At 36.7% G+C, this 27,403-nt stretch overlaps 1 protein-coding gene across 1 annotated transcript in view; it reads right to left on the bottom strand.

The window, feature by feature from the left end:
* ITGA8 (integrin subunit alpha 8) overlaps nt 1-27,403 on the bottom strand; it is a 197,194-nt gene that overhangs the window by 32,845 nt on the left and 136,946 nt on the right. Inside the window, exons 18-24 of the mRNA XM_070428533.1 lie at nt 27,188-27,325; nt 26,639-26,706; nt 24,891-25,038; nt 18,105-18,197; nt 14,307-14,386; nt 8,831-8,911; nt 1,569-1,674 (exon numbers count right to left, since the gene is read on the bottom strand). Coding sequence (XP_070284634.1) covers nt 1,569-1,674; nt 8,831-8,911; nt 14,307-14,386; nt 18,105-18,197; nt 24,891-25,038; nt 26,639-26,706; nt 27,188-27,325 — 714 coding nt within the window. The remainder of the gene's footprint in view (nt 1-1,568; nt 1,675-8,830; nt 8,912-14,306; nt 14,387-18,104; nt 18,198-24,890; nt 25,039-26,638; nt 26,707-27,187; nt 27,326-27,403) is intronic.

Raw genomic sequence — 27,403 nt, 5'->3', positions numbered from 1 at the left:
TTTGGCGCCTCTGATTATTACCCCAAAATTTTATGATTCGTTTATGCTAAGATTAGAAGCAGGCCTGCCCTGAGAATCCTGAGAATGATTGAATTTGAATATGTGTTCAAACTTTATAGTTTCACCACTCTTAAGCAGAAAGTAGTGCACAGAAGGTTTAATAAATTATTTGACAACTTTCCCTGCCCCTCCCCCCACTCCCCCCCAGTGAAGTTCTTAATCCTAGTGGCCTTGGGGACCATGTTATCATTTTGCTATCAAGAGACCTTAAGGCACAGCTTTGGACAGGGCTTCTGCTTCTGAACCGCAGGCTGGGCAGATGACAGAGGCGTTCCTGTCCACACTGCACAGGAGTTGATGCCTCTTCCCCATCTATGTAAACCGCTCATCAATTTTGAAATGGCTTTATTGTTAAGTGCAGAGAGTGGAGTTTGAAATGAAAGTCATAGTCAGAATTATTAGATCAGTGGCATGGGTTACATAGGAAAGAAGGCATTAATCAAGAAGAAATCTCTGAGCGCCAACCTATGAACCAGGCGGTCGAAGTTCGATTCCAGGTCAGGGCACATGCCCGGGTTGCGGGCTTGGTCCCCAGTTGGGGGCTTGCAGGAGGCAGCCGATCAGTGATTCTCTCCCATCATTGATGTTTCTATCTCTCTCTCCCTGTTCTTTCCTCTCTGAAATCAATAAAAATAAATATATTTTTAAAAAAAGAAGAAACCTCAAATGGATAATGGCTTAGAATATCATTTTTACCAAAATTCCACTTCTGTTCTCTTGAAAATGAACAGGAATAACTACTCTCCACTGAGAGCATTAACTTTATTTTAAAAAATAAAAAAATGAACTACTACACTAATCGTTTACTATATCTTGGCTTCTAACTGTAAAACATTTAAATGTTTCAGATGCTATATCAGCAAAGCTCCTCCCTATTCACTATTTGACATTTGAAGTGAGAAAAGATGACCAGGTTTACTCATGAGCCACGGGCTCGCTTCTGGAAAACATTTTACTAATCAGCAGACTACTTCAACTCTCAGAATAAGTTATTTGTGTTTAATTGGGCTTATGAATGAACAGTAAAATTATTCTTATTTATCCATCATCCACCCATCATATATATTATATACACATTTTTTTGTATAATAGTGGGTAATGCATAAAAGTTCCTCTGGTACCTTTGGTTGGTGACCTTCAGTTTAGGATGTGGGTGGGTTTTAAGGATATCTGAAAATGTAAGAATAAGTGAAATAAAGTCTAGGGAGCTCGTTAGTTTTATGCTTAGGCTGTCTAAACATTAAAAAGAGAGGAAATAAAGACCATTTAACAAAGAAGAGCAGTAACAAGATAAGATGCTTTCCCCTATATAATGGCTCTCACCACTAAAAACAAGTGTCTTGTTAAGACACCCCCCCACCTCCTCCATTGCAATATGATAGCAGAATAGCACAAATCTGGGCAGTGTATGAAGCTCAGATTTGTTGTCTTTTAAAAAGCTATGAAGCATTTATTAGTCAAGAGCATATGAATAAACCGCTAACACAGCTTCACCAGACAACAGCTACCTCATAAATATGTTCCACCAATGGTCCAACTCCTTCCTCTTTGCGGGGTTCCTCTTCTGGTTCCCAGTTATGAATGGGCAGAACAATCTGCGGCGGGTGGGAGACTCTGAAACATGGAAAGTTATGTTAACTGCTGCTGATGGCACATGTAAAGAATGCTTCACTAGTGTCAGTACCACAGTGCCAGGAGAAAGTGGCTCTCAATTTATTTGGATATTGCCTATAAGGAAAACAGTATCGAAAGTGATGTTCAGCAAAATAACTATCGGAATGGTGAAGGGTCTGAAAGATCCACCATAGGCTCTAAAGTACCAGTCTCTAGCTCAGAGATTGGCTATTTTACAGCAGCTTATCTCATCTCTTGAGATGGATAATTTAGCATATACATACATACATAAATATATATATATATATTTATTAGATCCGGTGTAAGTGTGAGTGTGTGCATGCCTGTGTGTGTGTGTGTGTGTGTGTGTGTGTGTGTGATATATAATTCCTACTTTCAGCCATATCAAGAAATAGGACTTTTTTGTGTGAATAAAAATCTAGAATTTTGCCCTGACCGGTTTGGGTCAGTGGATGGAGCATCGGCCTGCGAACTGGAGGGTCCCGGGTTCGATTCTGGTCAAGGGCATGTGCCTTGGTTGCGGGCACATCCCCAGTGGGGAGTGTGCAGGAGGCAGCTGATCGATGTTTCTCTCTCATCGATGTTTCTAACTCTCTATCCTTCTCCCTTCCTCTCTGTAAAAAAATCAATAAAATATATTTTTTTAAAAATCTAGAATTTTGTGTGGGGTGTTAAATGTCCAGTGAAATACTTCATAGTAGAAAAATAACTGCTTGTATATTCCTCTTTCTTAGATTTCTTTGGCTTCCTATTAATTCAGTCATACCTCTCAAAAGGTCAGGCCTGGAACCAAAACAAAATAAAGCCTGTTCATAATTCTAAAGTCATTTTATAGATAACTCAAGGGTAACTTAAATGGTGTAATCATGTAAGTAGGATATTAACTCAACAGCTAGGCATTTTTGCCTCCAACTTACACCTTGAGAGTGAGCACTGGATGAATGAAATGTAGTACATGGCGCTATTCCATATTAAAAGCTGATTATAAACCAAATGATTATTTTCACACAATCTCAAAAAAAGATAATTCTTAGAAAACCCAAAATGCTTTCTAGTAATTTTCAGCTAAAGATATATTTAAAAGACTTTTAGACTTTCAGCTAAAAGTAACTTCATCGTGTCTTTTGGCAATCTGATGTCTTAAATGCCCTTTTTAAGGGTATCTGGTAATTAACACAGCCTCTAGCAACTTCGAACTTTATCTTTTTTCCTCCCCCTGGCACCCTCTTTCTAAAGCAGAAAGTACACTTTATTGGGTTAAATTCTGTGCGTCTCTATTTCCTCATCTGGAAAATTGTGAAGATAAACTTTTTGGCTTGCAAACCACAAATAATTGGAAAACATCTCAAATGCTTTTGGTCAAAGTTAATTTGGGGGCATTGTCTTTCAGGGGTGGCTATAAATATGTTTTTAAAACTGAAAACCACAGAAATGCACTAAATTGTAAAGTATTTTGCATCCATTCTTACTGTGTAATTATTAAATAAAAAGTGCAGGGCACAGCCTTGCTGGGGGATACCTCAACATCCTCCACTCTTAGAGTGGTTTGCTTTTATGTCATGCGTCCTTTACCTACTTAATTTGATTAAATCCTGTTTAGACCAAACATAGGGAACTTGGTAAAGAAGAGTCTAGACCAGTGGTTCTCAACCTTCTTAATGCCGCGACCCTTTAATACAGTTCCCCATGTTGTAGTGACCCCCAATTTCATTGTTACAAATTGAACATAATTAAAGCATAGTGATTAATCACAAAAACAATATGTAATTATATATGTGTTTTCCGATGGTCTTAGGCGACCCCTGTGAAAGGGTCGTTCGACTCCCAAAGGGGTTGCGACCCACAGGTTGAGAACCGCTGGTCTGGAAGATGACAGGTTTCTTTCATTAGAGGGAAGTCCAGAGCGCTTGGGCTTCCATTCCCACATGGTCTTGATGACCTCAGCACCCAAAGCTTTATTTCACTCTTAGGCTTCTCAGCTTGGCAACAATAGAGTTGATTTCATCATGCCTACATCCATGGTGAGGCTCTAGGAAAACTTTTGTTTTGTTTTGTTCTTATGATCATTAGTCCTAAAGGACTGGTCATGAATTCTCTGGGACCACAGAATCATACAGTTCGATCTGGGGCCAGTATTACGGAGACATTGTGACTAAAATCCCTCACTGTATAAATGAAATAAAAACTGAAGGCCAGAGAAGTAGGGACTTAATTGCAGGTGAAGATCAGAGCTCAGGTTTGCTCAGCACCATCCACTCTGTTTCCAATATAGAGTGCACCACATGAGCCACTGGGCTGCAGCGATTTTAGTAAACACAACTTAAAAGGAAAGTTTCCAGCCCATTTCTATAACAAAATCAGATAAAAAATCTATAAAGAAACCTATCACAGGGTGTGGCAAAATCATTTAAAAAGTATGACTCACAGAATTCACATATCTATCCTCTGAAAACCTTACCAAACCTAGGGAAACCATGGCAAAGAAGATCCCAACTAAATAAGGAAGCATTGCTCAATGTTTTCAAAGTTATTATTTTTTTAGAAGGAAGGGAGAAAGAATATAATTAACTAATTAGCCTAGGAGAACAGCCAGTGCAGTAATCCAACAACTCTTACGTAATAGCCTCACATTCTAAGATGCAGGATAGAGCATTACTCACAGAGACCCTCAAGCAATAAGGAAATTAGGGTACTCAGTGGTAACACTGGATATTGGGAAGAGCTTTGTGGGAAAGCAATGAATTAGATTTTTGATCATTTAAAATCTATATGCTATCGGGAAGTTAAAATCTGATAATGCAGTGGTATGTCATGACCCAAGTTTCATATCCCTGTTTTCAGCAGTATTAGTCCAAAATAGCAAAGACTATCATTTATGGAACAATGTTGGCTCTACCTGCTGTAGACAATAGCTATGCAGAAAATGGTTATTCATGATTGTAGGCTCTCTTAATACAAACCCATTCAGTCCTGACTATTTTATACAAGGTAAAATTTTCTTATTTTTTGAGATCTCAATATATGTGGTGCTGCTTCTTGTGTGATCAAGTTTACTTCTTACATAACTATGCTAAATTAATCCTCTGTGCCAACAGGTGACAGGTACACCTGTTTAAGGACAGTGCTGACATTACCTAACTTGGGAACAAATGAAACAAGTCTTAATAGTTTTCCCATCCCCCAAAATAAACCCATGTGAGTTTATTTTAAATTACAAAACGATGCTAAATTTCTGAAAAGAACTTTTCGAGACAGTGCATGATATCATACATTGGAATAAAGATCATTGGCCAAAAAGAAGATTAGATTTTCCTGAGGACTAAACATAGAAGATTTTCAACACAGTGACTATTTTTAAGAATTAAACATTAGAACTAATGTTTTTTGCTGAGTATTTGGAGGAAAGAGTTTCATTTTGTAAAATGACTAAAAAAGAACTTTAACACTAACTTAGAGAAAAAATGGTCAATTGTTGAACATTAAGCAATTAAAATAATTGGTACCCATATGAGAAAACCCAATTTTAATTATCTGTTTTGATTATTGGTATAATGAATAGAAACATTTCTACCTTTTTTACTTAGAAACATTAGTGCAATAAGTGATGACAGAAATACATTTAAAAATATTAATCTTGCAAAATGAATATGTGAAAATAGCTACATTAATCCCTTAGCTTCCTTGGACTTATGAAATAAAAGCAGTTCCCAACTTAAAATTTATTTTGGAATAAAACAGTTTCAATTATTTTTGGTTAGCAAAACAAAGATAAGCTAAATTTACAGAAGGAGAAAAAATTTATATATATACTAGTTATGATTTTTTTAAAAAGATAATAGATAATAATGTTTCTGTTTTCTTTTCTGATTTAAAAAAATAGTGTTTTTCTTATCAAGAGAGGGATGGGGAATTAAACCAGAAATTCACAAAAATAAAATAGATTAGCTCCAAATATCTGTAAATGAAACAGGACACTTCCTATGAGTTAGAGGAAATCAAAAAGGAAATTAGAAAGTACTTTGAAGTGAATTTACAGTGAAAACCCAACATATCAACACTTACGTATGCTACTAACGCAGGGAAATTTATAGCACAAAACGCTTATGCAAGAAAAGAAGACAGGTCTCCCATCAATGACCTATTTCTACATAGAGGAAGGAGAAAGAAAAAAAAGAGAGAAACCCCAACGCAAAGTGAGCAGAAGGAAGGAAATAATAACAATAAAAGCAGAAACCAATGGAATAGAAAACAAAAAAATTTTAAATCAATGAACCAAAAAAAATGGTGCTTTGAAAAGATTACTAAACTCTAGCCAGACTGATCTGGGGAAAAAGGTAGAAGATACAAATCGCCAATCTTGGGAATGATGAGGGAACATCATTAGAAGTCCTTCCTACAGATAGTAAAAGGAAAATGAGAGATTATGAACAACTTCATGTGAAAAAATGTAACAACTTAGATGAAATAGACAAATTCCTTGAAAGACTACCAAAGCTCACCCAAGTAGAAACAGAGAATATAAATAGTTTTATATCAAAGAATGCAATTGAATTATTAAAACCTTCCTGCAAAAACAAAAAGCCAAACAAACTAAAAACAAAATACTCCAGACTCACATGGCTTCCCTGGTGGTTTTTACCAAATATTTAAGAAAAAAAATAATACAAGTTCTACACAACTCTTTCAGAAAATAGAGCAGATGGAGAAATAATTCCAACTCATTTTACAAAACTGGCACCCCACTGATACCGAAATCAGAAAAAGATATTGTAAGAAAAGAAAACTACAGATCTATATTTCTCATGAACATATATGTCAAAGTCATTAACAAAATTTTAAGTTGAGTCCTATAATATATAAAGAGAACAATAATCATGACTAAGTGTGCTTCTTCCCCAGAAAGTTTGGTTTTAAAATTCAACACACACACACACACACACACACACACACACACACACCACTCACACTGTAAAATATGATGTTAGAAACATTAATGTGTTATGCATATGTAAAGGCCCAGGTGGTAGTTGGGGGCAGGATGGATGGGGTCAATAGGGAACAAAGGGGACATTTGTAATACTTTCAACAATAAAGATAAATTTTTAAAAAAACACATAAATGTGGAGGAGTAAAAACTATAGTAGTTTTAGAATGTGTTTGAACTTAAAGAGCTATCAACTTATAATAGATTGCTACAAACATCGCTTGTTATATATGAATCTCGTGGTAACCAGAAACCAAAAACCTATAATGGATAGACAAAAAATAAAGAGAAAGGAATCCAAACACCTCACACTACAGAAAGTCCTCAATGCATAGGAGAGGAGAGCAAGAGAAGAAGAAAGGAACAGAAAAGAACTATGAAAAACAACCAGAAAGCAATGAATAAAATGGCAATAAGTACAAATCTATCAACAATTACTTTAAATGTAAATAGACTGCGCCTGGCTGGCTTTTCTCGGTGGTTAGAGCATCAGCCCAAGGACCAAAGGATCTCAAGTTCAATTTCAGGTCAGGGGCACATACCTCGGTTGCAGGTTTGATCCCCAGCCTGGGTGCCTACGGGAGACAGCTGATCAGTGTTTCTCTCACCTCAATATTTTTCTCTCTCTCTCTCCCCTTTTCCCTCTCTCTAAAAATCAATAAACAGATCAAAGGATGAGGAAAATAATAATAGTAGTAATTATGTGGAGCAATGGAAACATTGTATATTCTCTGATCCTAAAATTCCACATCTGAGCATAAACTATTCTGATAGTCAGAAAATATATACAAGAAAGTTTATTAAAAAAAAAGTAGATAAAAACAAGAAAACCCCCAAATATTCATCAAGAGTAGAATGGATAAATAAGTTATGGTATAGTTTTACGTTATTCTCTTCTGCAGTCAAAATGAATGAACTATAGGCACATGGACTAAAGTGGGTGAATGTCAAAAACATCATTTGAATGGAAAAAACACACAAAAGCATACATAAAATGAGATTTTGTGTAGATAATGTTCAAGGAACTCCATCTCATAGGTTGCCTAGCTGACATTTATAAGCATGCACTTAGGACAGGCTGCCTGTACTTCCATTCCAGCCCCCAATTCCTAGCTGTGTAGCCTTTAACTCCTGAGCCCAAACTCCCTCAGTTCTACAGCAAGGACACTAGTTCGCACTCAGATGTCCTAACACGGTGGGGTAACACCTGGAAGTATCAATAAACGTTAGGCATTATTATTATTCTCTAACCCATGAGGTGGAGCCTCAGAGGTGCCAGGATAGAGGTAGACACCCCCTTCCTTGAGAGCAGCAGGGGGCAGAGTAAGAAAATGCCAGGTGACAATGGCTCTGAGTGCAGAAACCTGTAGTTGCCATGGCGGAGGCATGTGAACACTCAGCCCTATGGAAAGCAAAAGGGAACTGGGATTGCTGGAGTCCCAGTGACAATTCAGCCCCAAACCAGTTGATATTTTTTAGCCGACTGGTTGTTCTGAAGAAACAAGAATTAATGTAAAAGTAATGACGTCCACGCTTGCACAAGATAAGAACTACATGCAGTCCATTACTGATTTCTTTTTTCCCCACAGGATGAATTTCCCAGATGGTAGTTATTTCAAGCCTTTTACTTGACCACTTTCCTCCTGTCTCCCGATTGATGGCTTATTGGCACCTTCTTCAAAGAATAGGACAGAATGAAAAAGCTATAAAATGTAGATTCCATCAACCCTCACATCTCAGAGTTAGCCATTTCTTAAACTCAAGATGTGGTATGGTGAGGCTGAATTTTCACTATGCCAAAATAATTACTGGAGAAGTGAGACTTTCAGGCAGTCACACGGTTGTCCATTTTATCTGTTTTCTTACCACCAGCTTTTATAGTTTGATTATTGAACTGTCAGTTTGAGGAATAAAGTGAGCCCTTGTTTTGATATCCTTAGACTTAATTACCATACAGGGTTTACTCTACTTTGCAATGGAAGGCTAATAATGGGTAGAAAAGAATGAAAATTTATACCAAAGTGAACTGTGATCTTGAATGCATTAGGAAAATTCCATATAGTTTTTACTGGTATTTTATCATCACTCTCATATACAGAAAGCTATTATTATATGTAGTATAACTACTACAATGCTTTGTTTATTACTTACCCTCTTATTTCTACTTGAGCTACAGCAGTGATGTTGATTTGCAGGCTCACAAAATTGCTGTCTGGATTGTCCTTGTTGGAACTAAAACACAATGACATATAATTTAAATATACTTTCTCAGACATGTTACTATAATATATGATCATAAAATACATTCTGTATATCATTTAAGCAACACACATTTCCAACATGATCATTCAGAAAACAATGGCATATCCATTCTACAAAATCATAACCATTTATATATGGAAATGCTAAGATCCATTATGAACAAAAGTAATAAATATAACTTTCTATGAGGAGACATCTTATCAGAAAGCACAGTTGATACCTAGAGAAGCTAATCCTTTTTCTGCTTCAATGGCTAAACCCAAAAGGCAGTGAGCTGAGTTCACTTTCCAGCATCTATCTTGGACACATTCCTTAACTTCTCCGAGAATCATATTCCTTGCCCATCAAATGAAAAAGGACAGCATAGTCAACTTCTGATTTTCCATGCTCATAAAAAGGAGGACTGGCAAGAATAATCCAAAAGCTGCACATAATGGAAAAAGCATTTGCATTTGGCTCTGGAATGCATCATACCATACATTGTTTGGGCAGCAAATTTATCTTCCTTATGGTTTTTTCTCAAGTAATATTAAAATAAGTGTGCATTCACTGCCTGCTCACTGACTGACTAGGGTGGGGGTGGGGGTGAGCAGAGGCTTGGCCAGTATCGTGAAGAAGGGAGATCAGAGAAAGTTGGGCAGTTCGTGCAGAGGCAATGAGCAGATGACATGGATGTTTGTCACGTGCATCAGGAATCTCAAGCTGGGACCCTGGCCAGGTAGCTCAGTTGGTTAGAGCATTGTCCTGATATACCAAGGTTGCGGGTTTGATCCCAGGTCAGGACACATACAAGAATCAATCAATGAATGCATAGCTAAGTAGAACAACAAATGTATGTTTCTCTCTCTCTTTAAAGTCAATCAATAATTTTTTTTAAAAAAAAGAATCTCAAGATGGAAGGTACATGTTTAATAATATTTCTTTGCACAGTGGCAAAATGATTTTTAAGTTTGCTGTTTCTCTCAAGCAAATATAAGTAGACATAAAATTTAACTATGCCAAAATAATTACTGGCAAAGAGAGTGTTTCCTCTCAAAAAACTTGTGTTAAGCAGCCAGTACTGTAAGGAAGATGAACTGTGTCTCAAGAGGCTTGACCCAGTAGCTGAGCTTTGGATGCAAATCTCACTTGCATTTATTGTCCTTCTGTGCTTTCATCGAAGTCACCCTCATATCCCAAAGGACTATGCAGCTTGTAGCAAACTGAGATGTGGCCACACCATCACTAACAGGCCATGATTATATTTAGGTCTCATTAGGAAGAGTAAGCACCTCTTCTTCCCACGGAATCTCACAGATTCAATGGACAGGCTCTAACACTGCAATGATGGTAACGGGTATGTTCTGTTTAGCTTTTGACGCTTTCTAAATGTGGGAGCTAGAAAAGACAGGATAAAAGTCTGCTTTCAAAGGAGAAGATAGAATTGTTCCCACGTTGCTTTGTAAAAGTCCTGTTCAATTGTATATACTGATAAGGCAACTTAAACTGCAAACACATATAAAAGACATAAACAGGCAAATGTCAGGCTCATTTCCGGTAATGGGAATCACTGCTAAGCTTGTGATGAGCCTAGGGGGACTTGTTCACCAAAGTTTGAACACCAGTTTCCAGGCCCTTTTATTATTATCACATCTGGGGAGGATCAGTCAACTAAAACATTTTTTTCTTTTTTTAAAGGCAGGATTCTGAATTACTAACCAATAAGAAGTCATTATGTAAACTCCACTTATTGCAGACTTTGTGGTTCCAAACCCATTATGGGAAGCTTTAGTTTGGAAATTTAAGTCTACTTGTTCCACAGATTAACTAGACTTTGTTCTATTTTCTAGTTCATTACCATTTTGTGGAAGTGTAAATTAGAATGATGGGGGGGAAGTGTCACTTAAGTTATTCCATAATTCTATTGTATTTTCTTTCTAAGAGGTTCAAATAACACGATTTTCATTATTCACAACACACTGAAAATATATGTTAAGCACTAAAATCATCTAGGGACAGGAGTCCAATATGAGACTTACAGAGTCAGTTTTGAAATTTAACAAAAGCAGTCTCAGAGGCTAGACCTGGTTGGCTAATCAGATTCATCCTGCCACACAAGCTTGACATGACAGTTGGTACTACAACCAGTGATGTCAACAAAACTCCCGGTGAGAAAGATACCAGACTTGATATATAACTTAGATACTTCTTTGACCTCTTTCCTGAAAGGAAACCTCCCTCACTAATATCACTGCTATATTCAAACAAGCAATTTGCCACTGCCCTGGATGCTGAGCTACTTAAACTATCAGTGCTAGTTCTACGCAAGGAATGCTGAATTTCCTCTCCGTGACTACACCCTCCGTCATGCATCAAGGATAAAGATGTCTTTTACCTTTTACTCCAATGCAATTTTCTTTTTCTTTACTGTGGCCTATTTTTTTATTTTCTAGCAATCCCTCTATGCTTTCTGTGGTCTTTGGAATATCAGCAAAGGCAATACTAGTATAATGTTCATTTCACCATTACTGATGGAGCAACAGCAACGATGATCACAAAGATGTGTTCGTGCATGGGAATTGCTCTCTGAGACCCACTCTACACAAAGAGGAAAATGTTTACATGTCACACAGTGCCAGGGCATGGAGACACCATTTAATGCAAACATTTGGTAACACAAAATATTTTAAGTTTATTAATTTGTAAAGTCCAGTTTTCTTTTGGGTTCTATTTGTGAAAAAGAGCATTAAATGTGGGTAACGGTGGTCAATATGGACAAAAGCTTTAGAGTTCAGAGCATTTGGTTTAGTTTAGTTTTGGTTTAAACACATTTAAACTGGACACAAACCATCCATTTAATACTTATTTACATCTTTGGAGTCTGCCAGAAAAGCATGCAGATAAATGCTCACTTCTCAAATGCTTTCGTATTTGAGAACTAAAAGTATTCTCAAATGCTTTTATCACTATAATGTATGTTTTTGGAATTGATGCTTTATGTAGGCCCCCCCAGTTCTTTCTGCATTTTCACATTTTTATATTTTTCAAAATAATGTTAAAATAGTCATAAGTTTTATAGCATATACGGGATGGAATAGTCATGATGTTAGATGAAGGGGGATGTTAAGAATGTGATTATTTCTACTTTCCATCAAATTCAGCACTTTATCATCTAATTCAGTATTTCAATGATGATCTACGCAGGGGTGAGAACGTTGGCCTGCAGGCCATATAAGGCCTGTGATATCATTCGGTTTGGCCCTGCCAAGGCATCAGGGGTGAGTTAATTAAATGTTTGACCAACTATAGCAGGCTAATTTTTAAGTTGATAATTTTGTGTAGCCCGTGAATGATGTTATCAATATCCAAATGGCCCTTGGCAGAAAAAAGGTTCCCCACCCCTGATCTACAGGGTGGAACTGGAGAAGGTAGAGAACATTATTGGTGCCCTCTGCTCCCCGAGTGAACTGCAAATTGCATCTATTCTATTATCCATAACTGCAGTCAAAGGTAATGGGAAAGGTTAAGGAATTTGCTTTGCACCTTTGTAACAGACTCTTTAAAAAAATAAAGGCTGCATATTTTATGAAAGGTGTATCTTTCCCCCGAGTGACACAAAGCTACATGCCACCACAGGATCAATGTCACAGGCAATGACGGTGAGAATTGGAAACTGGCCTGCTGCCTGGAGTGATGGTGGTCCTCCACTTTGGAGCACTCTTTCTTTGTTGTTGTTGTTTTTTCTCTGAAAACTTACAAATATTAACTGATTACCCAAGAGAAAATATTTATGAATAACTAAGTTCCTTGGGAAATATACATTTATGTAGTTTTTTTTTTAAAAAAAAAGTGATTCAGTAAGCTTTTGGTACAATAAAGGGTACAATGAAGAATAATTCCTTCTATCTATATCCCATCACTAATTTGGATTAAAAAATTTAAAGTATTTAAGATTCAGCAAAATATATTTAAGTTAAAATTTAAAAGACCCAAGTAAGGTCAGAAAAGAATATCAAAAACCCTTCTCCCTGGAAATATAGCACAAAATGTGGGAAATATGGTCTGTGACATAGGTTGTAGATTTTTTGAAATTGCCTATATTCTTATAAAGTTTATAGGTTTTTCTTTAATCTTAAACTTCTAATTAAGTAGCTATTAAAATAATCCATTGTGCAAAATAATTTTTCTAAAAATCCTCACACTTCAATGACACCCTCTTGCAGGACAGAAGGTACATTTAGAGATTAGCCATGATGCACATTAATATTTGAGAATGAAATTGTAGATACTGATGTTCATATTAGAACGTGCTGGGCAAGTTACAAATAACTATGAAAGGCCTGTATGTGCTGTCCACATCAGTGTCTTTTAAGCTTTTAAAATTGCAGGCCATAACATAATATATATATATACATCTCCCAGGATATCTTACTATATATTTATATTTATCTGAAAGGGATGTTTCATGAATAGGCCTCTGATGTATTACATTTCATCAATTGATGTATTATATTTCATCAATTTAATATGAGTCTATAGTCAATAAATGGATTCCATTATTGGATAATGGGTTGCAGTCCACAGTTGGGACTCCTGGCCCTCATAAACACTGCTCTCTATGGGTCTTCCTACTCATGAAATATTTTTGGCCAGAAGAAGCAAACAGAATAGATGGTGAAAGGTTAAAGTCACACTTGAATTCCTGAGCAGAATTAGTCTTAGAGAAAGGGGGAAGCTATGTATGACTCAGCTCATTGTTGCCAGAGAAGGCTATGCCCTTTGAATACAGTGTGGGGCAAGGGTAGGTTTATAATTGTTTGTATGGAAAATAATACAGCACAAGAATTCATAAATAATAATTCAAGAAAAACTCTGTGTTTCGTGTACTCACAACTGTAAACCTATTTTTGCCCCACCCCATGTATGATCTTATCTGCATCTTGCTTTGGTGCTCACATTGAACCATCAGAGAGAGACTCATTCATTCTTGAAAAGTTAGAAGATTTCAAGATTTCTAATGCAAAATCTATGCTTTTTTTGCAGAAATTTTGTTCTTAGGGATTAGTTAACCCCCACCTGAGAGCATGGTAGGGATGTGGAGGGAGTGGAAGTGGTAGAAGGCATGTGCATCAGAATGAGGAAAACTGGAGGTGAAGGGAGGCGGGGGTGCCCAGGACAAAATTTTACTCTCATAACTTGGCCTACAGAATGCAATCTATTTTTCAGAACCAAAAACATTGAAAGAACTGAAATAACTGAGATAAACAAAAGAAAAATGGGCTGTGAAAGTCTGGGTTCAAATTTCAGATGAACTTTTAAGATAAAGGAGCATTCATTTCACTACGTATCGTTTTAATATCGAGTGTTAGGCATTTAAAGGTCTAACCTTCTGATTTGAAGATCGAAGTTGATGCTCACGTTTGTTTTCTCAAGACGTAGAACTGCAAATCGGAGGCCCAGAGAATACTAAATTAAAAAAACACACACAAACACACACACACAAATACAACACACTACGTTATTACATGGGAGGAACCTTATACACAACATAAAATATTTTAACGTTATCCTGCAAAACACCACTCTGGATTGCTGTTCCTTTTTCTGCTCTTATCCTGGACGACTGAGAGCTGAAAGTCATGCAGTTGAGACAGCAGGGCCCAGACAAGGCCAGTCCTTACACAAGAGTGTGCCATTGTTTGTACACTTCCAGTGATGGGGATCTTACTATACTGTGATGAAGTCTACCTAATATTGATCTTCATTATAGAACAATTCAGTGTGGGGTGAAGATAAAAGGTGTGACAAATTCATACTAGTAAAAGATACACATGTTCTTAAGTGGAATCTAAAACCAGATCTCTGGGCATTGATTCTAAGGAGTCATTGTTGAACCACTATTTTCTTGTTTTCCTGTTTAAAAGATTTTGCAAATTTTTATGAATCTCATTGGTATGTAAATATTTTATATTACTGTAGCTATTCTATGAAAATGACATTACTACTTACAAATCAGAAGTAACACTTCTGAATACTGCCTTGAATATTTTGTTAAATTAAAACATAAAGTTGCTTGAAAACTATTATAATGTTTTTTAATATTTAGGACTGCTTTTACCTTTGGAATTTTACTACAGCCCTCGAGAGTCTTTTTTTTTTTATGAAGGAATTTTGTCTTTATTTGGTAGTTAATTGGATAGAAGCAAGAGAAAAACAGCAAAGTTCCTGATAAAAGTAAAAAAAAACAACACTAAATTGGCAATCCTGAGGCCTGAGTTTAAGACCTAACAGAGCAATTTTTCATCAGTGAGAGGCAACTCTTTTACCTCCTTTATGCCAGAAGAGTCTCATGCATAAAACTGAAATCCTCCCTCCCTACATCATAGGGTTGTTATGAAGATTATTTAAAAAAATAAAGACTACAAGCTTTTATAGTTATACACTTGGAGACAAATTTAAGATAATGTTATTTTGTATTTTAAGTTTTAATTGTTTTAACTTTATGTTTTGAAATAATTTCAGATTTACAGAAGATTTGCAAAGGTAGAGACTTCCTGTATGCCCTTCAGACATCTTCCTCAAATGCTGAGGAAATACAATTGCTAAAGCCAAGAATTAAGATGAATAAAATACCATTAACGAGAGTATTCTTTTTAAAGTACAAAATGTAGTAAATAAATCAAAGTGCTTTATAACAAAACAGAATGCAATAAAATCGAATGTGCTTAAGGGCATTAAAAAGTGAGATAAGAAAGCTATTAGGTTTCTTCCACTATAGACCTCAGAGATAAATGAATAGAAACAATTTACTTCCTTGACTTCTAAAGATTACTTGCTGATAAAACGGATTGACATGGTTTCACATAAACACACTTGTGGTTAAGACCACACTGTCATTTTACCCTCCACTTTGAATGTCACTGGTGGCCAGTTCCTGTTCCATGATTATTCTTAGTTATTGATGAGTTTAAATGACTTCTGGTCTAGATTTAATACTTTTAATACTGATAAAAAGGAATTAGTGCCCAGTCACCTATAGATGTTAACACCATTGCCACCACGTCAATTCATTTCTCTTTGGCCTTAAGGAGAACTCTTCGTATCAAATTAGGTGGTTGGACTGTGGTTGAAAATTAGTAAAAGGATTTATTAGCTTCTAGAGAAAAGGATTCTAAAGAAAAATGTTCTAATATCTCAGCTTAAATTTCCATTCTGTCTTTCATGGCCTCGTTTAAGTATCTCATCTGTTACCCATTAGTTTTCACCCAAGTGCTCATCACAATTTTGCAGACAGGCCTGGTTCAAATCTTGGGTCTGTCCTTCATTACCTGTGTGACTTTGGGCAATTCATTTGACTTCTCTTGAGTCTCAGTTTTCTCATCCATAACATAGGAGAAATACCTGACCCTTAAAGTAGTTGGTTGTTGTGAAAATTAAATGAGACAATATTGAAAAACCACCCAGTAATGGGTTTATAACACAGAGGATCATCAATACATGTTAGCTTATAAAAGTTGATCTTTCATTTAAATATTTACTTTTTTTTAACCAAGAAGTGAGCTTACTAGTCTGTATAGCTTAGTACCTTTTTAAAAATTACCCAGTATCAATGGTACAGTGTTTATTATACTGTAAAAAAGCAAAAATATTTTTCTAGCACAATATCCTAAAGTATAAATTGGGAATAGGTATTTGTGGGGTTTTTTTCTTAAATTTTTTTTTTAAATCCTCACCCAAGGATATGTTTTTCTAATTGATTTTAGAGAGAGAGGAAGGGAGAGGGAGAGAGAGAAACAGCGATGTGAAAGAGAAACATCAATCGGTTGCCTCCCTTACAAACCATGACCTGGGTGTGTGCCCTGCCCAGGAATCAAGTCTGCGACCCTTTGGTGTACAGGACGACTCTCCAAATAACTGAGCCACACCAGCCAGGGTGGGAATAGGTATTTCTTGATAGAAACTTTCAAAGGCTCAAACACATGTGTGAAACTCTGGCTGAGAGGTTTATTTACTGCAGCACTTCTCAGTAGCTTTAAAATGCTACGTGCACCTGAGTGTCCCAGAGGACATGACATTCAGCAATGACCACAGAACCCTTCTTTAAAGGCTATCTCAAGGGATAAGGTCTCTTTGGAATATAATTTTGGAAGTTGTTCTAATACAAACCTATGTAATTATAAAATTTTTTTCAAACAAACTATTCCATTGATCATCATAAACATCTAATTTAAAATAGGGGAATGTATATGTTTAGTTTATGTAATATTTAATTATGTAGTATTTGCAGATTTCAGAATATGTTTCTGATTTATGACTTCAAAAAATAATTATTTCTACTATGATATTTATTACAAGAAGTTCTTATGTAAACATGTAAACAGCAATTGCATAAAATAAATGTTTTGTCCACAAGTAATATTGAATGGGAAATTCCTAAATCTGGAAACAAAGGGGGAAAAAGGAGGAGGAGGAGAAGCTGGTGAAGGAAGAGAAGAAAGAAAAAGAGGAGGAGGAGTGGTGAGGGCTAGGGGAGGAGGAAGAAAAGAGGAAATAAACCAACTCATTATTTCATGAGCATGTTACAGATCATTATTAACCCTTTCTTTTTCTTGCTACATTTTTCTGTATTCTTCTTCAGGTAAAATATATTATTCTTTAAGTAAGATACCAGTTCTTCAAGTAATACCTGGTAAAGCTGATTTAAAAGCTGAATTATTATAATATTTTAATATGAAAGTACTGTGAATGATATTCATATGGGAGGTATATTAGAAATAAAAATTTAATCATCTTTGCTAAAATTTTTAATTGTTATTCTTAAATACTTATATTGTATTTATTTTTTAATTCAAGAAAAAGTTGTAGTAAATCCAAAGAAAAACAGTCAACAAAAAATCTGTAGTAAAAAAAAAAAATGTTTATAGACTTGTTGTGACTAAAAGATGTGTAAGAGTGATGTTCAAAGAGAAAGCATACAAAAGTATTCATCTTTGTTTTTAACCTTAGATTATCCACTCTGTTGGTTATAATGCTAAATCCCACTACCCTGGTCTGGTAATTTCCTGCCTAATTTGTTTTAATTGCTATGTACTAAATTGCTGAGTGCAAATTGGGGAGCTTTCCATTAGTTTCTTTTAAAATTCAATTAGACATAAATCAGTAAGTGCTTCTGGTTTTCTCTTACGTTTGTTCCAGCCACCATCGGGTTCCCAAGGTCACACACCACCATTCTGGTTACATTTTCCATCTTGTACTCACAGCTCAGTGGTCGGAATCCCTACAACAGGAAAGAACACCGAGGTGGAGTTCAGGGGCATATAAATTACATCCTGTCACAAAAGCAACTCTGGGGGTGGGAAGCTCCTCTTGATTTCAAACACCTGTAGGGGCAGCTGTGCCCAAGAATTAATTTGTGACCAACTCAGAAGAAAAACTTGAGAAAAAAGATTGAAGTTTAATTTTAGAAAGAAAGTTTTTAGATTGGTAAACCCAACTGTTGTGTTTCCTTGGCCCCACTTCCCCCAAAAAAGCTTCCTATAGTATTTATACAAATATTCTAGAAATTATTTTCACTGTTACCATTAAATTAGGGCCATGAAGATCACAGATAATTCAACACAGCTAATTTATTCTTACAAAAATGAAATGGCAATTATTTGTATACATGATCATATGACTCAATGACCATTTGCAGGAGAACTGCTTTGAACACAAATTTCTACACATCATGGTCCCATTTTGAGATTACACAATCAATCGTAGTTCAATCCTAAAAACTTATGATGGAAAGAGAACACCTTTATGTTGACCCAGTGCTTCCTGTCTCCCTTCTTCCCCGTTCATCCTATTCTGATTAGAATGTACAAAAACTCAGGTTTGAAGAGATGCTTAGAACTATGTTGGAGAAGGTCTCAAGGTTACACCAGGGAAGAAGGGAAAGAAAAGAACTCATGCTGTCTGCTAACAGCTCCACCTGTGTCCTCATGTTACTCCCAGCTGCCTAGAAATCCACACCTTATTCTCTACACTGAGCCCTTACCATATTTCAAAACCCAATGTCCCTATGGCCCTGCTCTGCCAATGGTGATAGTGACCAACGTGTTCACCCATTATTCCATCAAACTTGGTAAGTGCTACTAATATATCACCTGTGAGAAAGAGGTGAAGGGATTAAGAAGTACAAATTGATAGTTACAAAATAGTCAAGGGGATGTAAAATAAAGCATAGGTAATACAGTCAATAATATTTCATAACTAAGTATGGTGCCAGTTTGGTACTGGAAATATCGAAGGGGAACACTATGAAAAGTATATGATTACCTAACCACGATACTGTACACCTGAAACCAATACAAAATAATATTGAAAGTGAACTGTAATTGGAAAATAAAAATTAAACTTCTGAAAGAACTCACAAAAAGCTGTAATCTTCATTCCTAAAGATAAGCTTACAAGATGAGGACAGTTACAAAGGAGCAACCTTTTGGGGATTTGTGCCCCATGAGAAGTTAATGGAAGAGCATTCTGAATATGAGGACCATTTATCCCTCTTTTAGCTGTATTGAAATTTCATGTAAAGAAGTAATGTGAATTTTCAAGTAAAAGTTTCAGAAACCATCCTCCATTCCATCTTTTCCACTTTATTGAGAAAAAACAAGATTTAAAACCAAAACAAAGAAAAGTCAAACAAACCCCAGCTATCTAGATAAAGAATTCTGTAGGCAGATCATATGCTTTGAGAAAATAAGCATCAGGAGGAAGGGGGCTTTGTATCTGTCCTATTCCGGGTGCCTAGATCAGTGTTTGGCGAAAAGGAGATGGTGTTGGGAGATAAAAGTGAAAGTAGCTCACACTCTGCTAAGGAGAAGCCTTCAATGAAATAGACAAACACACAACTAACTATAAAGTACTTCTCCTTAATCACCCTGGTAATTCTCTTCCTATAGCATCCATTGAAAGTCTGTCCCAAGTAATGAGAAAGGAGTGAATCACTCATATTTGGAGGCTCTTTTAATATGTGCTCTTTCTAAATATAAATGAATGACATGTCAGTTTCTGATGGGGGTAAGAAACATATTTTCTTTTTTTAATTGAATTTATTGGAGTGACATTGGGTAATAAAATTATACAGGTTTGAGGGGTACAATTCTATAATCATCATCTGTAAATTGTACTGTGTGTTCAACACCCCAAGTCAAGTCTCCTTTCATCACCATTTATCCTCCCTTTACCCTCTCCTCCTTCCCCCACCCCACTTTCCCTCGGGTAATCACCATACTGTCATTTGTGAGGACTTTTTCTTAATCCCTTCATTGAAACATATTTTTTAAAAGCTGGTAATATTCTCTATCCTAAAAGTACCTTTAGCATCTATTCAACCTTAAGAATTCCTAACCAACTCAAGTCATACAGAGATGTTTTGTGTTGAGACTATTAACTCAGTCCTGAAAACAAGAAAGAAACACAGCAAAAGCTTTAAAAAAATGCCCATGTAGCCCCTGAATATAATTCAAGGATTCAGTTCCTATAGTAAATATTTTTATCTTATCTAAAGGTTAAAAGTTATATATACATTTTTCCAGCTTTCTAGAAATAGCTTTTCCACATCAATCAAAGTTATTTCTACTCCACAGACCATCACCCTTTTTTTTTAAACCTTTATTTCCTCTCTGAGTGAGAGAAACAATAATTGTTTTTCTAGATATTTCTAGATTATTTTCCTCCGCTGTTCCAGGAACACTCTTGTTCTAATCCATTTATAGCTCTAAGGGTATCATTCATGCATTTATTCATTCACTGAAAATATTTACTGTTATTTACTAGACAGTTGCCCTCACTGAATTTCCAGTTATTACAAATGCAGTAAGTGATCACAAGCAATTGCAACAAGCAATGGAAACACAATACAGTTTGCTAAGTTTATGGTAGGAGAAATTGGTAGTGATAGAGGAGGACATGCACATAGATTTAAGCAACCAGAAAAGGGAGCAGTGATTAAGCATGAGGCCTGGACTTAACAGCAGAGGTTTCAATCTTGGCTCTGCTACAGAATAGCTATGTAACTTTCTGCGTGTTACCCAATTTCTCCTTATCTGTACAATGGAGGTGATGATAGCCTTGCCATGTCTCTATAAAGCTGTCATGAGGATTAAGTAAATGTATTTTGATCCATTTCCACACCAGACCAATAGCATACCATATTCATTTCAAAAGCCACACATTTATAATTTTTAACTTTTTACTCCTCATTAAGGTTATAATTGATAATGTTAAGCCCATTTGAATTGTAATAATGTGGGATTTATTAAAACTACAATAAATTTGGCCTTTTAACTAAGAATTGTTGCACATTGGAGAAATCTAGATGAATATATATGAACAAATTTTCACTAATGAAAATTTGGATATTCATAATCATCATAATAATTTGATTATAACCCACATAGGTTGGTAAATACTTAACTAAAAATATTAAAGGTGGTTCTAGAACCAGGGAAAAATCATGCTATGACTTAAAGCATTATAAAAAAGAGAGAAAGAAAATATGCAGAGCTTAGAGCAGCGCCCAGCCCATAGCAATTGCAAAATAAATTTTAGCAGTTGCAGTCGTTAGTAAACTGAGGCCTAAAGAATGACTGGAAAGAAGTAAGCCGGATAAAGGGGAGGAGGAAGTAGTCAGTGTGTCAGAGAGAAGGAACTGCAGGGGCAAGCTTTCTGGTGAGAGCATGCAGGGCTATCACAGGAACGGAAAAGAAATTCTGTCCTGCCGGAATTGAGGGTGTGAGGTAAAGGGAAGATGTGGCTGAAGGGGTATATAATTTAGAGGTGATATAATTAAGGGCGTTGTTAGTCACCTCAAGGATCTGGACTTTATCTTAAAGCAATGGGGAGCTAGTGAGGGTTTTAAGCAAGAGAATGACGTGGTCAGATTTGCATCATAGAAAGAGGGCTTCCTTTTAGGAGGCAGGAAGGTGGGGACATGAATGAGGAGACTGTGACAGTACGCTCAGGGAAAAATCACTCCAGTCTGCACAAAGACGGTGACAGTGGCAGTTAGATAGAGGCTGTGGGCCGGAGAGATTTCAGACCAACTCAGGCTTCAGAAATTAGGTGCATTCTGGTGCCATTCTCTGAGATGGGAAATGGAGGGGAAGAGGAGGGATATGAGTGTGGAAGATGGAAAGTCTAGTTCTGGACACGCTGACTGTGGGGCAGGTGTGAGACAGAGGAGTGAAGTGGAGCACATGAGGAACCTAGAATCGCCAAATTCCTAGAGATAGAAAGTTGAAATGTGGTTACAGGGCCTGGAAAGAGGGGGAATTCGAAGTTAGTGTTTGATGGGTACAGAGTTTCAGCTTTGCAAAATGAGAGGAGTTCTATGGATGGATAGTAGTGATGGTTGTACAATAGTGTAAATGCACTTTATGTCACTGAACTGTACAGTTACAAATGATAAATTGTATGTAACATAGATTTACTAATGCAATAATAATAAAAGATAAAGCATATAAGTGGTTCCCAACCTTTTTTTGGCCATGCCCCACCTAAGCATCTCTAAAATCCTGATACCGCCCTCCCATGACATATAATTCTTATTATTTGAAAAGTGAACTATTCATATGGAGAAAACCCAAAAGGCCATTATCTTGGTCTAAACAAACTTCCAAAGAACATGGCATCCATGAAAGAGAAAAATAAAAGAATGAAAGGACAGTTGAAGTACTGAGTAAGAAATCACTAAGAAATTGTTTAAAAATAATATGAGTGATATGAAGAAATAGCAAATAAAGTTTCAAAACATATAACAAAGAACTGAAATGCATAAATATGTCACAATATATATTTATATACTGTATATGAGGCCCCTAGAACCATAAGAAATGCAAAAAATCCACTTTTAATAACTCATTCTCAAATTTCCCCCCTTAAAAATCAAATTGCCCCCTGTGGGGTGTGTGCTCCACATTGGGAACTACTGACATAGGTCTTTATTTCTAGAAAAATTTAGAAGGAAGGTCACCGAAAGGAAGGATAAAGGTTGGCTCAGTTAAGGTGTCCAGAGAAAGAGATGATCACCATCTACATTTTTAAAAATATGTTTTTATTTATTTAAGAGAGGAAGGGAGAGGGGGAGAAAGAGATAGAAACATCAATGATGAGAAAGAATCATTGATTGGCTGCCTCCTGCACTCCCCCTACTGGGGATCACGCCTGCAACCTAGGCATGTACCCTGACTGGAATCAAACCTTGACTTCGTGGGTTGATGCTCAACCACTGAGCCACACCAGCCGAGCCACTGTCTACATTTTTTTAAAAGATCAATGTTTTCAACAAAAGATAACAAAACTTACAATCAGATAATCCCAATACTTTTCCTAATGAGAAAAAATTGTTTTAAAAATACTTGAACTTAGTTTAAATTTAAAAAAATACACAAATCTCAAACTGCTTAAAAACAAAGAAGAAATTAGAATGTGGCTTAGTAATGTAAAATTCAAAGACGGAGCTAAGTCTCTGTCCCAGGAACACTGGAAGAAGAACAGTTAAGGACTCATTTGAGATTATGGATAATGTCTTTTGTAATGTTTACAGGCAAAGACAGAAACGATAAATGAATGCTATCCAAGCTTTCCTCGCAAAAAAGTGAACAGTAAACTGGATGTTTTTCTAAAAGGAAAACATTTTAGAATAGATGCTCTGTTTGACAAAGTCAGAGGAGGAATGGCAAGAAAGGAATTGTAATAAAAATGAGTGGAGCCCTGGAACATTGAAAAATGACATACTTGAGCTCATTTTTTGGTTTGTTTATGTATTATCTCCATGGAAGTATTTATAGGTGATATTTTTCTATGAATGTCTTCTCATAAACTTATAATGACTGTTAAAGATACATGATTATTACCCTCCTGGATTTATTTTTTACTAGCAAGATAATTTAACGAAAATATAAAACATGAGACTAGAGGTGTGAATAGAGAATTTTATATTCTCAATGTTTTTCAATGCCTATAAAATACCAATATCACAACAGTTTGTTAACATCTCTTTAGAGGAATTATTTTTCATTAAATTATTTAAGTATTAGCATCTTCAAACTCCTCAGAATATGCAGCATTTGGAAACTCACGTGAATTTAATAAATTATAGTTTTAAAGAACAAATCCACCAGCAAGTTGCTAAGGAGCACCCACTGTGCCTAGCTCTGAATGAGGGGTGGCTAAGAAAGAATATTTACCTTGGTCTCTGCCCTTAATTGTGAGTCCACATATTTCTAAAAATGAGGGACTCTCTCCATTATTCTAAAATGTATTTTAGACCAAGTGATCATAAACACAACTGAACCTTTGGATACTCTGAGTGGGAAGATTCCTGTTCTGACAAGGAAGGAAAGACTATAAAAAGCATCCACGTCAGTTTAATAAATAGTGGCATTGCGGGACTGGCAAATGACGAAGATCTGGCTTTTCTTGGACCCAGTCCCGAAAAGGTGGACCATGAAGAAAGAAAAATGACCGTGTTTCCTTTCCAGTGCCTGTCTAGGTTGTTATCAGTGCTCAGTTGGGATTGGCTGGACCTTCCTCCATAAGCTATAATGAGAACCAGACCTCCTGGGACCTGCTTGAAACTTAAAGGAACTCAAAACAAAGACCTGAAAACAGGCAGTGAGGGTAAGAGTGAGCTTGTGAATGTAGCTGAGAAATCCATCAGTTGGTAAGCTACTTCTTTCAGCAATTGTATTCTCTTCCTTGCTATGGCTCTCAAACTTCAGCCAATGTATCTTTGCATGTATGGCCAAGAAAGACCATCCCCCTTCCTGGCTGACTGCAATTATGATGAACAAGTAAAGTGCTATTTTGTTTTCTTTTTTTTTAGAAAGAAACTCTCAGCTGAGATGGCTCTACTTAACATTTATTTGACTTCCAAAATATACCTAGCACTTTACTACTTCGAATAATTTGTAGGCATTACCTTGTTGCTGCGTTCAATCCCGACATAATCTGCCTCTTCTGGGATCATCACCAAGAGTTCCGCTTCATAGGCTCCTTCACCTTCATTTCTTGCATTGATTATGAGCATAAGGTGATTTTCATCTCCAACGATAACCTGATGCTTATCTCTAGAAATGCAATTTAACAGGGTCATTAGATACTCGCTGGATTCGTGGGTATTGTAGTTAAGGACTTACCTGAGAGGAAAGGACGAAAGACATGGAAATGCAAGACTGAGGCAAAAAGAAGATGGATGGCCAAGAAGGCGCATTGAGAAGAATCAAGAGAACCAGGTCTTGCTGGGAAGGACAGGAAAACACCCAATGATGTGCTGGTCAATGTTTAACAACGAGGTCTCAAAAAACACACCCCACACCATTTGCAACATTTGCTGATTCCAGTGGTATGAATCCTCCCACTAGGGTCAATGTCAAGCTACTGACATACTTAATAATCTGCCAGAAAAAAATTCTAGAAAATTTAACAATTGGCTCACAAACCAGAATGAGTAGCTTCAGCACATCCCTGAAAACACCCAGCAGGAAGTAAGATGAGCCATGGGGGAAAAAGAGAGAGACAGGGTTTAAAAACTCTGAGTGGGAGATGTGTGATGCGAAATGGACAATGAGAGGGAAGAAAGTAGCAGATAAAAGAAGATCACAAATAGCTGATTGAGGATTGTGAAGTATTTTGAAGAAATTTAATTCACTCCAAACTTCAAATTGAACCAACATCTGGAAATGCCTATTTCACTTTTGACCCTTAATCAAAGCTATTGCTTCGGACACTGGCTAACTTGTGAAGTTTGGAGAAAGTCTCCTTGAGAGCTATCAAACGGATTCCAAACATTGGCAGTGAGACAGGTCCTGGGGGTGGGGGGTGGGGTGAAGGAGCATGAATCTGTTTTGTCCCATCATAGATAGCTCACATCTTAATTTCATTCCTTTACATATCATAATGCAACACAATTACCAGTGCTGGGATGGTGACTCGCCACTACAGGCAACTGGGAAGCCCTCTGATTCTTTTTTTTTTTTAATATATATTTTATTGGTTTTTCACAGAGAGGGAGGGAGAGGGATAGAGAGTTAGAAACATCGATGAGAGAGAGAGAAATGTCGATCAGCTGCCTCCTGCACACTCCCCACTGGGGATGTGCCCGCAACCAAGGTACATGCCCTTGACCAGAATCGAACCTGGGACCCTTGAGTCCGAAGGCCGGTGCTCTATCCACTGAGCCAAATTGGTTAGGACAGCCCTCTGATTCTTATTTGACTTTGTGACACCTTCTGCTTTACTCCATAGAGTGCCCCTCCATTTCCCCCAGCAAATTAAAGTTGGTTTTGTGTTGACAATTTTGAGGATGCCTTTGATTCGTGGGGTGCTGTATAAAAAGTTTTGGCTAAGGTGTTGATGGAACCAGCCTGTCTCTGAATTCTTTGCCCACAGAACTGAGACAAGTAAATACAACCTGAGCCACCCCATAGATGAATTTACTTTGAACAAAAACTTTTTTTTCACTTCTGCTGAAAGATGAAACAGCTCGGGCAAAACCAATGACAAAGAACTGACCCAAACCACAGGCTAACGCAAAGTGTAGCCAAGCTCGAGACTTTCACGCAGTGTATTTTTTATAGTAGTTGAAAGTGTATACTTTCACCAGAAAAGCTTTAAATAAACACCTGTATTCCATTAGATAAATGTACAAGTTTATTTATTTAAACTTACGGTCTGGCTGACAGCTTCAAGTCAGGAATGCACATGTTGTCTTCTCCACAGTCCACCAGGATATGAGCCTGTGTTGTGCAAAAACATATCAGAAATAATCTGGGAAAACCGGAATCACATCCTTTTTCTTGAAAACTATGAACAATTCCACAAATTAAAGCAAAGCTTCGTTTCACTAGGCACGATTCTACCCAGCTAGAAGCCCGTGTTCAGCAGTGACCTCCCAATAGAGGCCAGTTTACATAATAGCCCGATTCCAATTCATTCTGAAATGTCTGTAAAGAATGTGAGTCTGGCAATGTTTTGAGAATTACAGACTGTATTGCTTCCATTACAGCCACATTTTGAACATATTAAATCTTGGTTGCACAAGGGGATGGGCTTCTGAAAACACAATGATGCAGTGTTTCAGGAAACCTGTTAGAAAAATCACCCAAATGTTATATCTTTGTGCGCAGGAATGAGACAAAAGGGACTACGTTTCATCTTAAGGTCATAGAAGCTATGCCCAGGGCCTGACTGAGAATATGAAGACCGTCAAGGACCTACCTGTTCAGTAACAACATTTTCCCTGTAGTGGTTCAATATTGGTTTCACTTCCAGGCCTTCTTTAAAGGTGGATTCATCCAAACTGTAATTCAAACTAATGTTGATTGGAGATAATTTATCTCGGAATTCAGTTTCATCCTGGGAAAAATAATGACAGAGTCAAGGAAGGCTCTGTGAATCAGCTGCAGGATAGTCTGTGAAAGGCACTGGACTTCA

This window comes from Myotis yumanensis, unplaced genomic scaffold (assembly GCF_028538775.1).
Source record: "Myotis yumanensis isolate MYYU_CA2020_CCGP unplaced genomic scaffold, mMyoYum1.0.hap1 SCAF_1, whole genome shotgun sequence".
NCBI lineage: Eukaryota > Metazoa > Chordata > Mammalia > Chiroptera > Vespertilionidae > Myotis > Myotis yumanensis.
The sequence above is the reverse complement of the archived record's forward strand: the minus strand, read 5'-3'. Positions and strand labels throughout refer to the sequence as shown.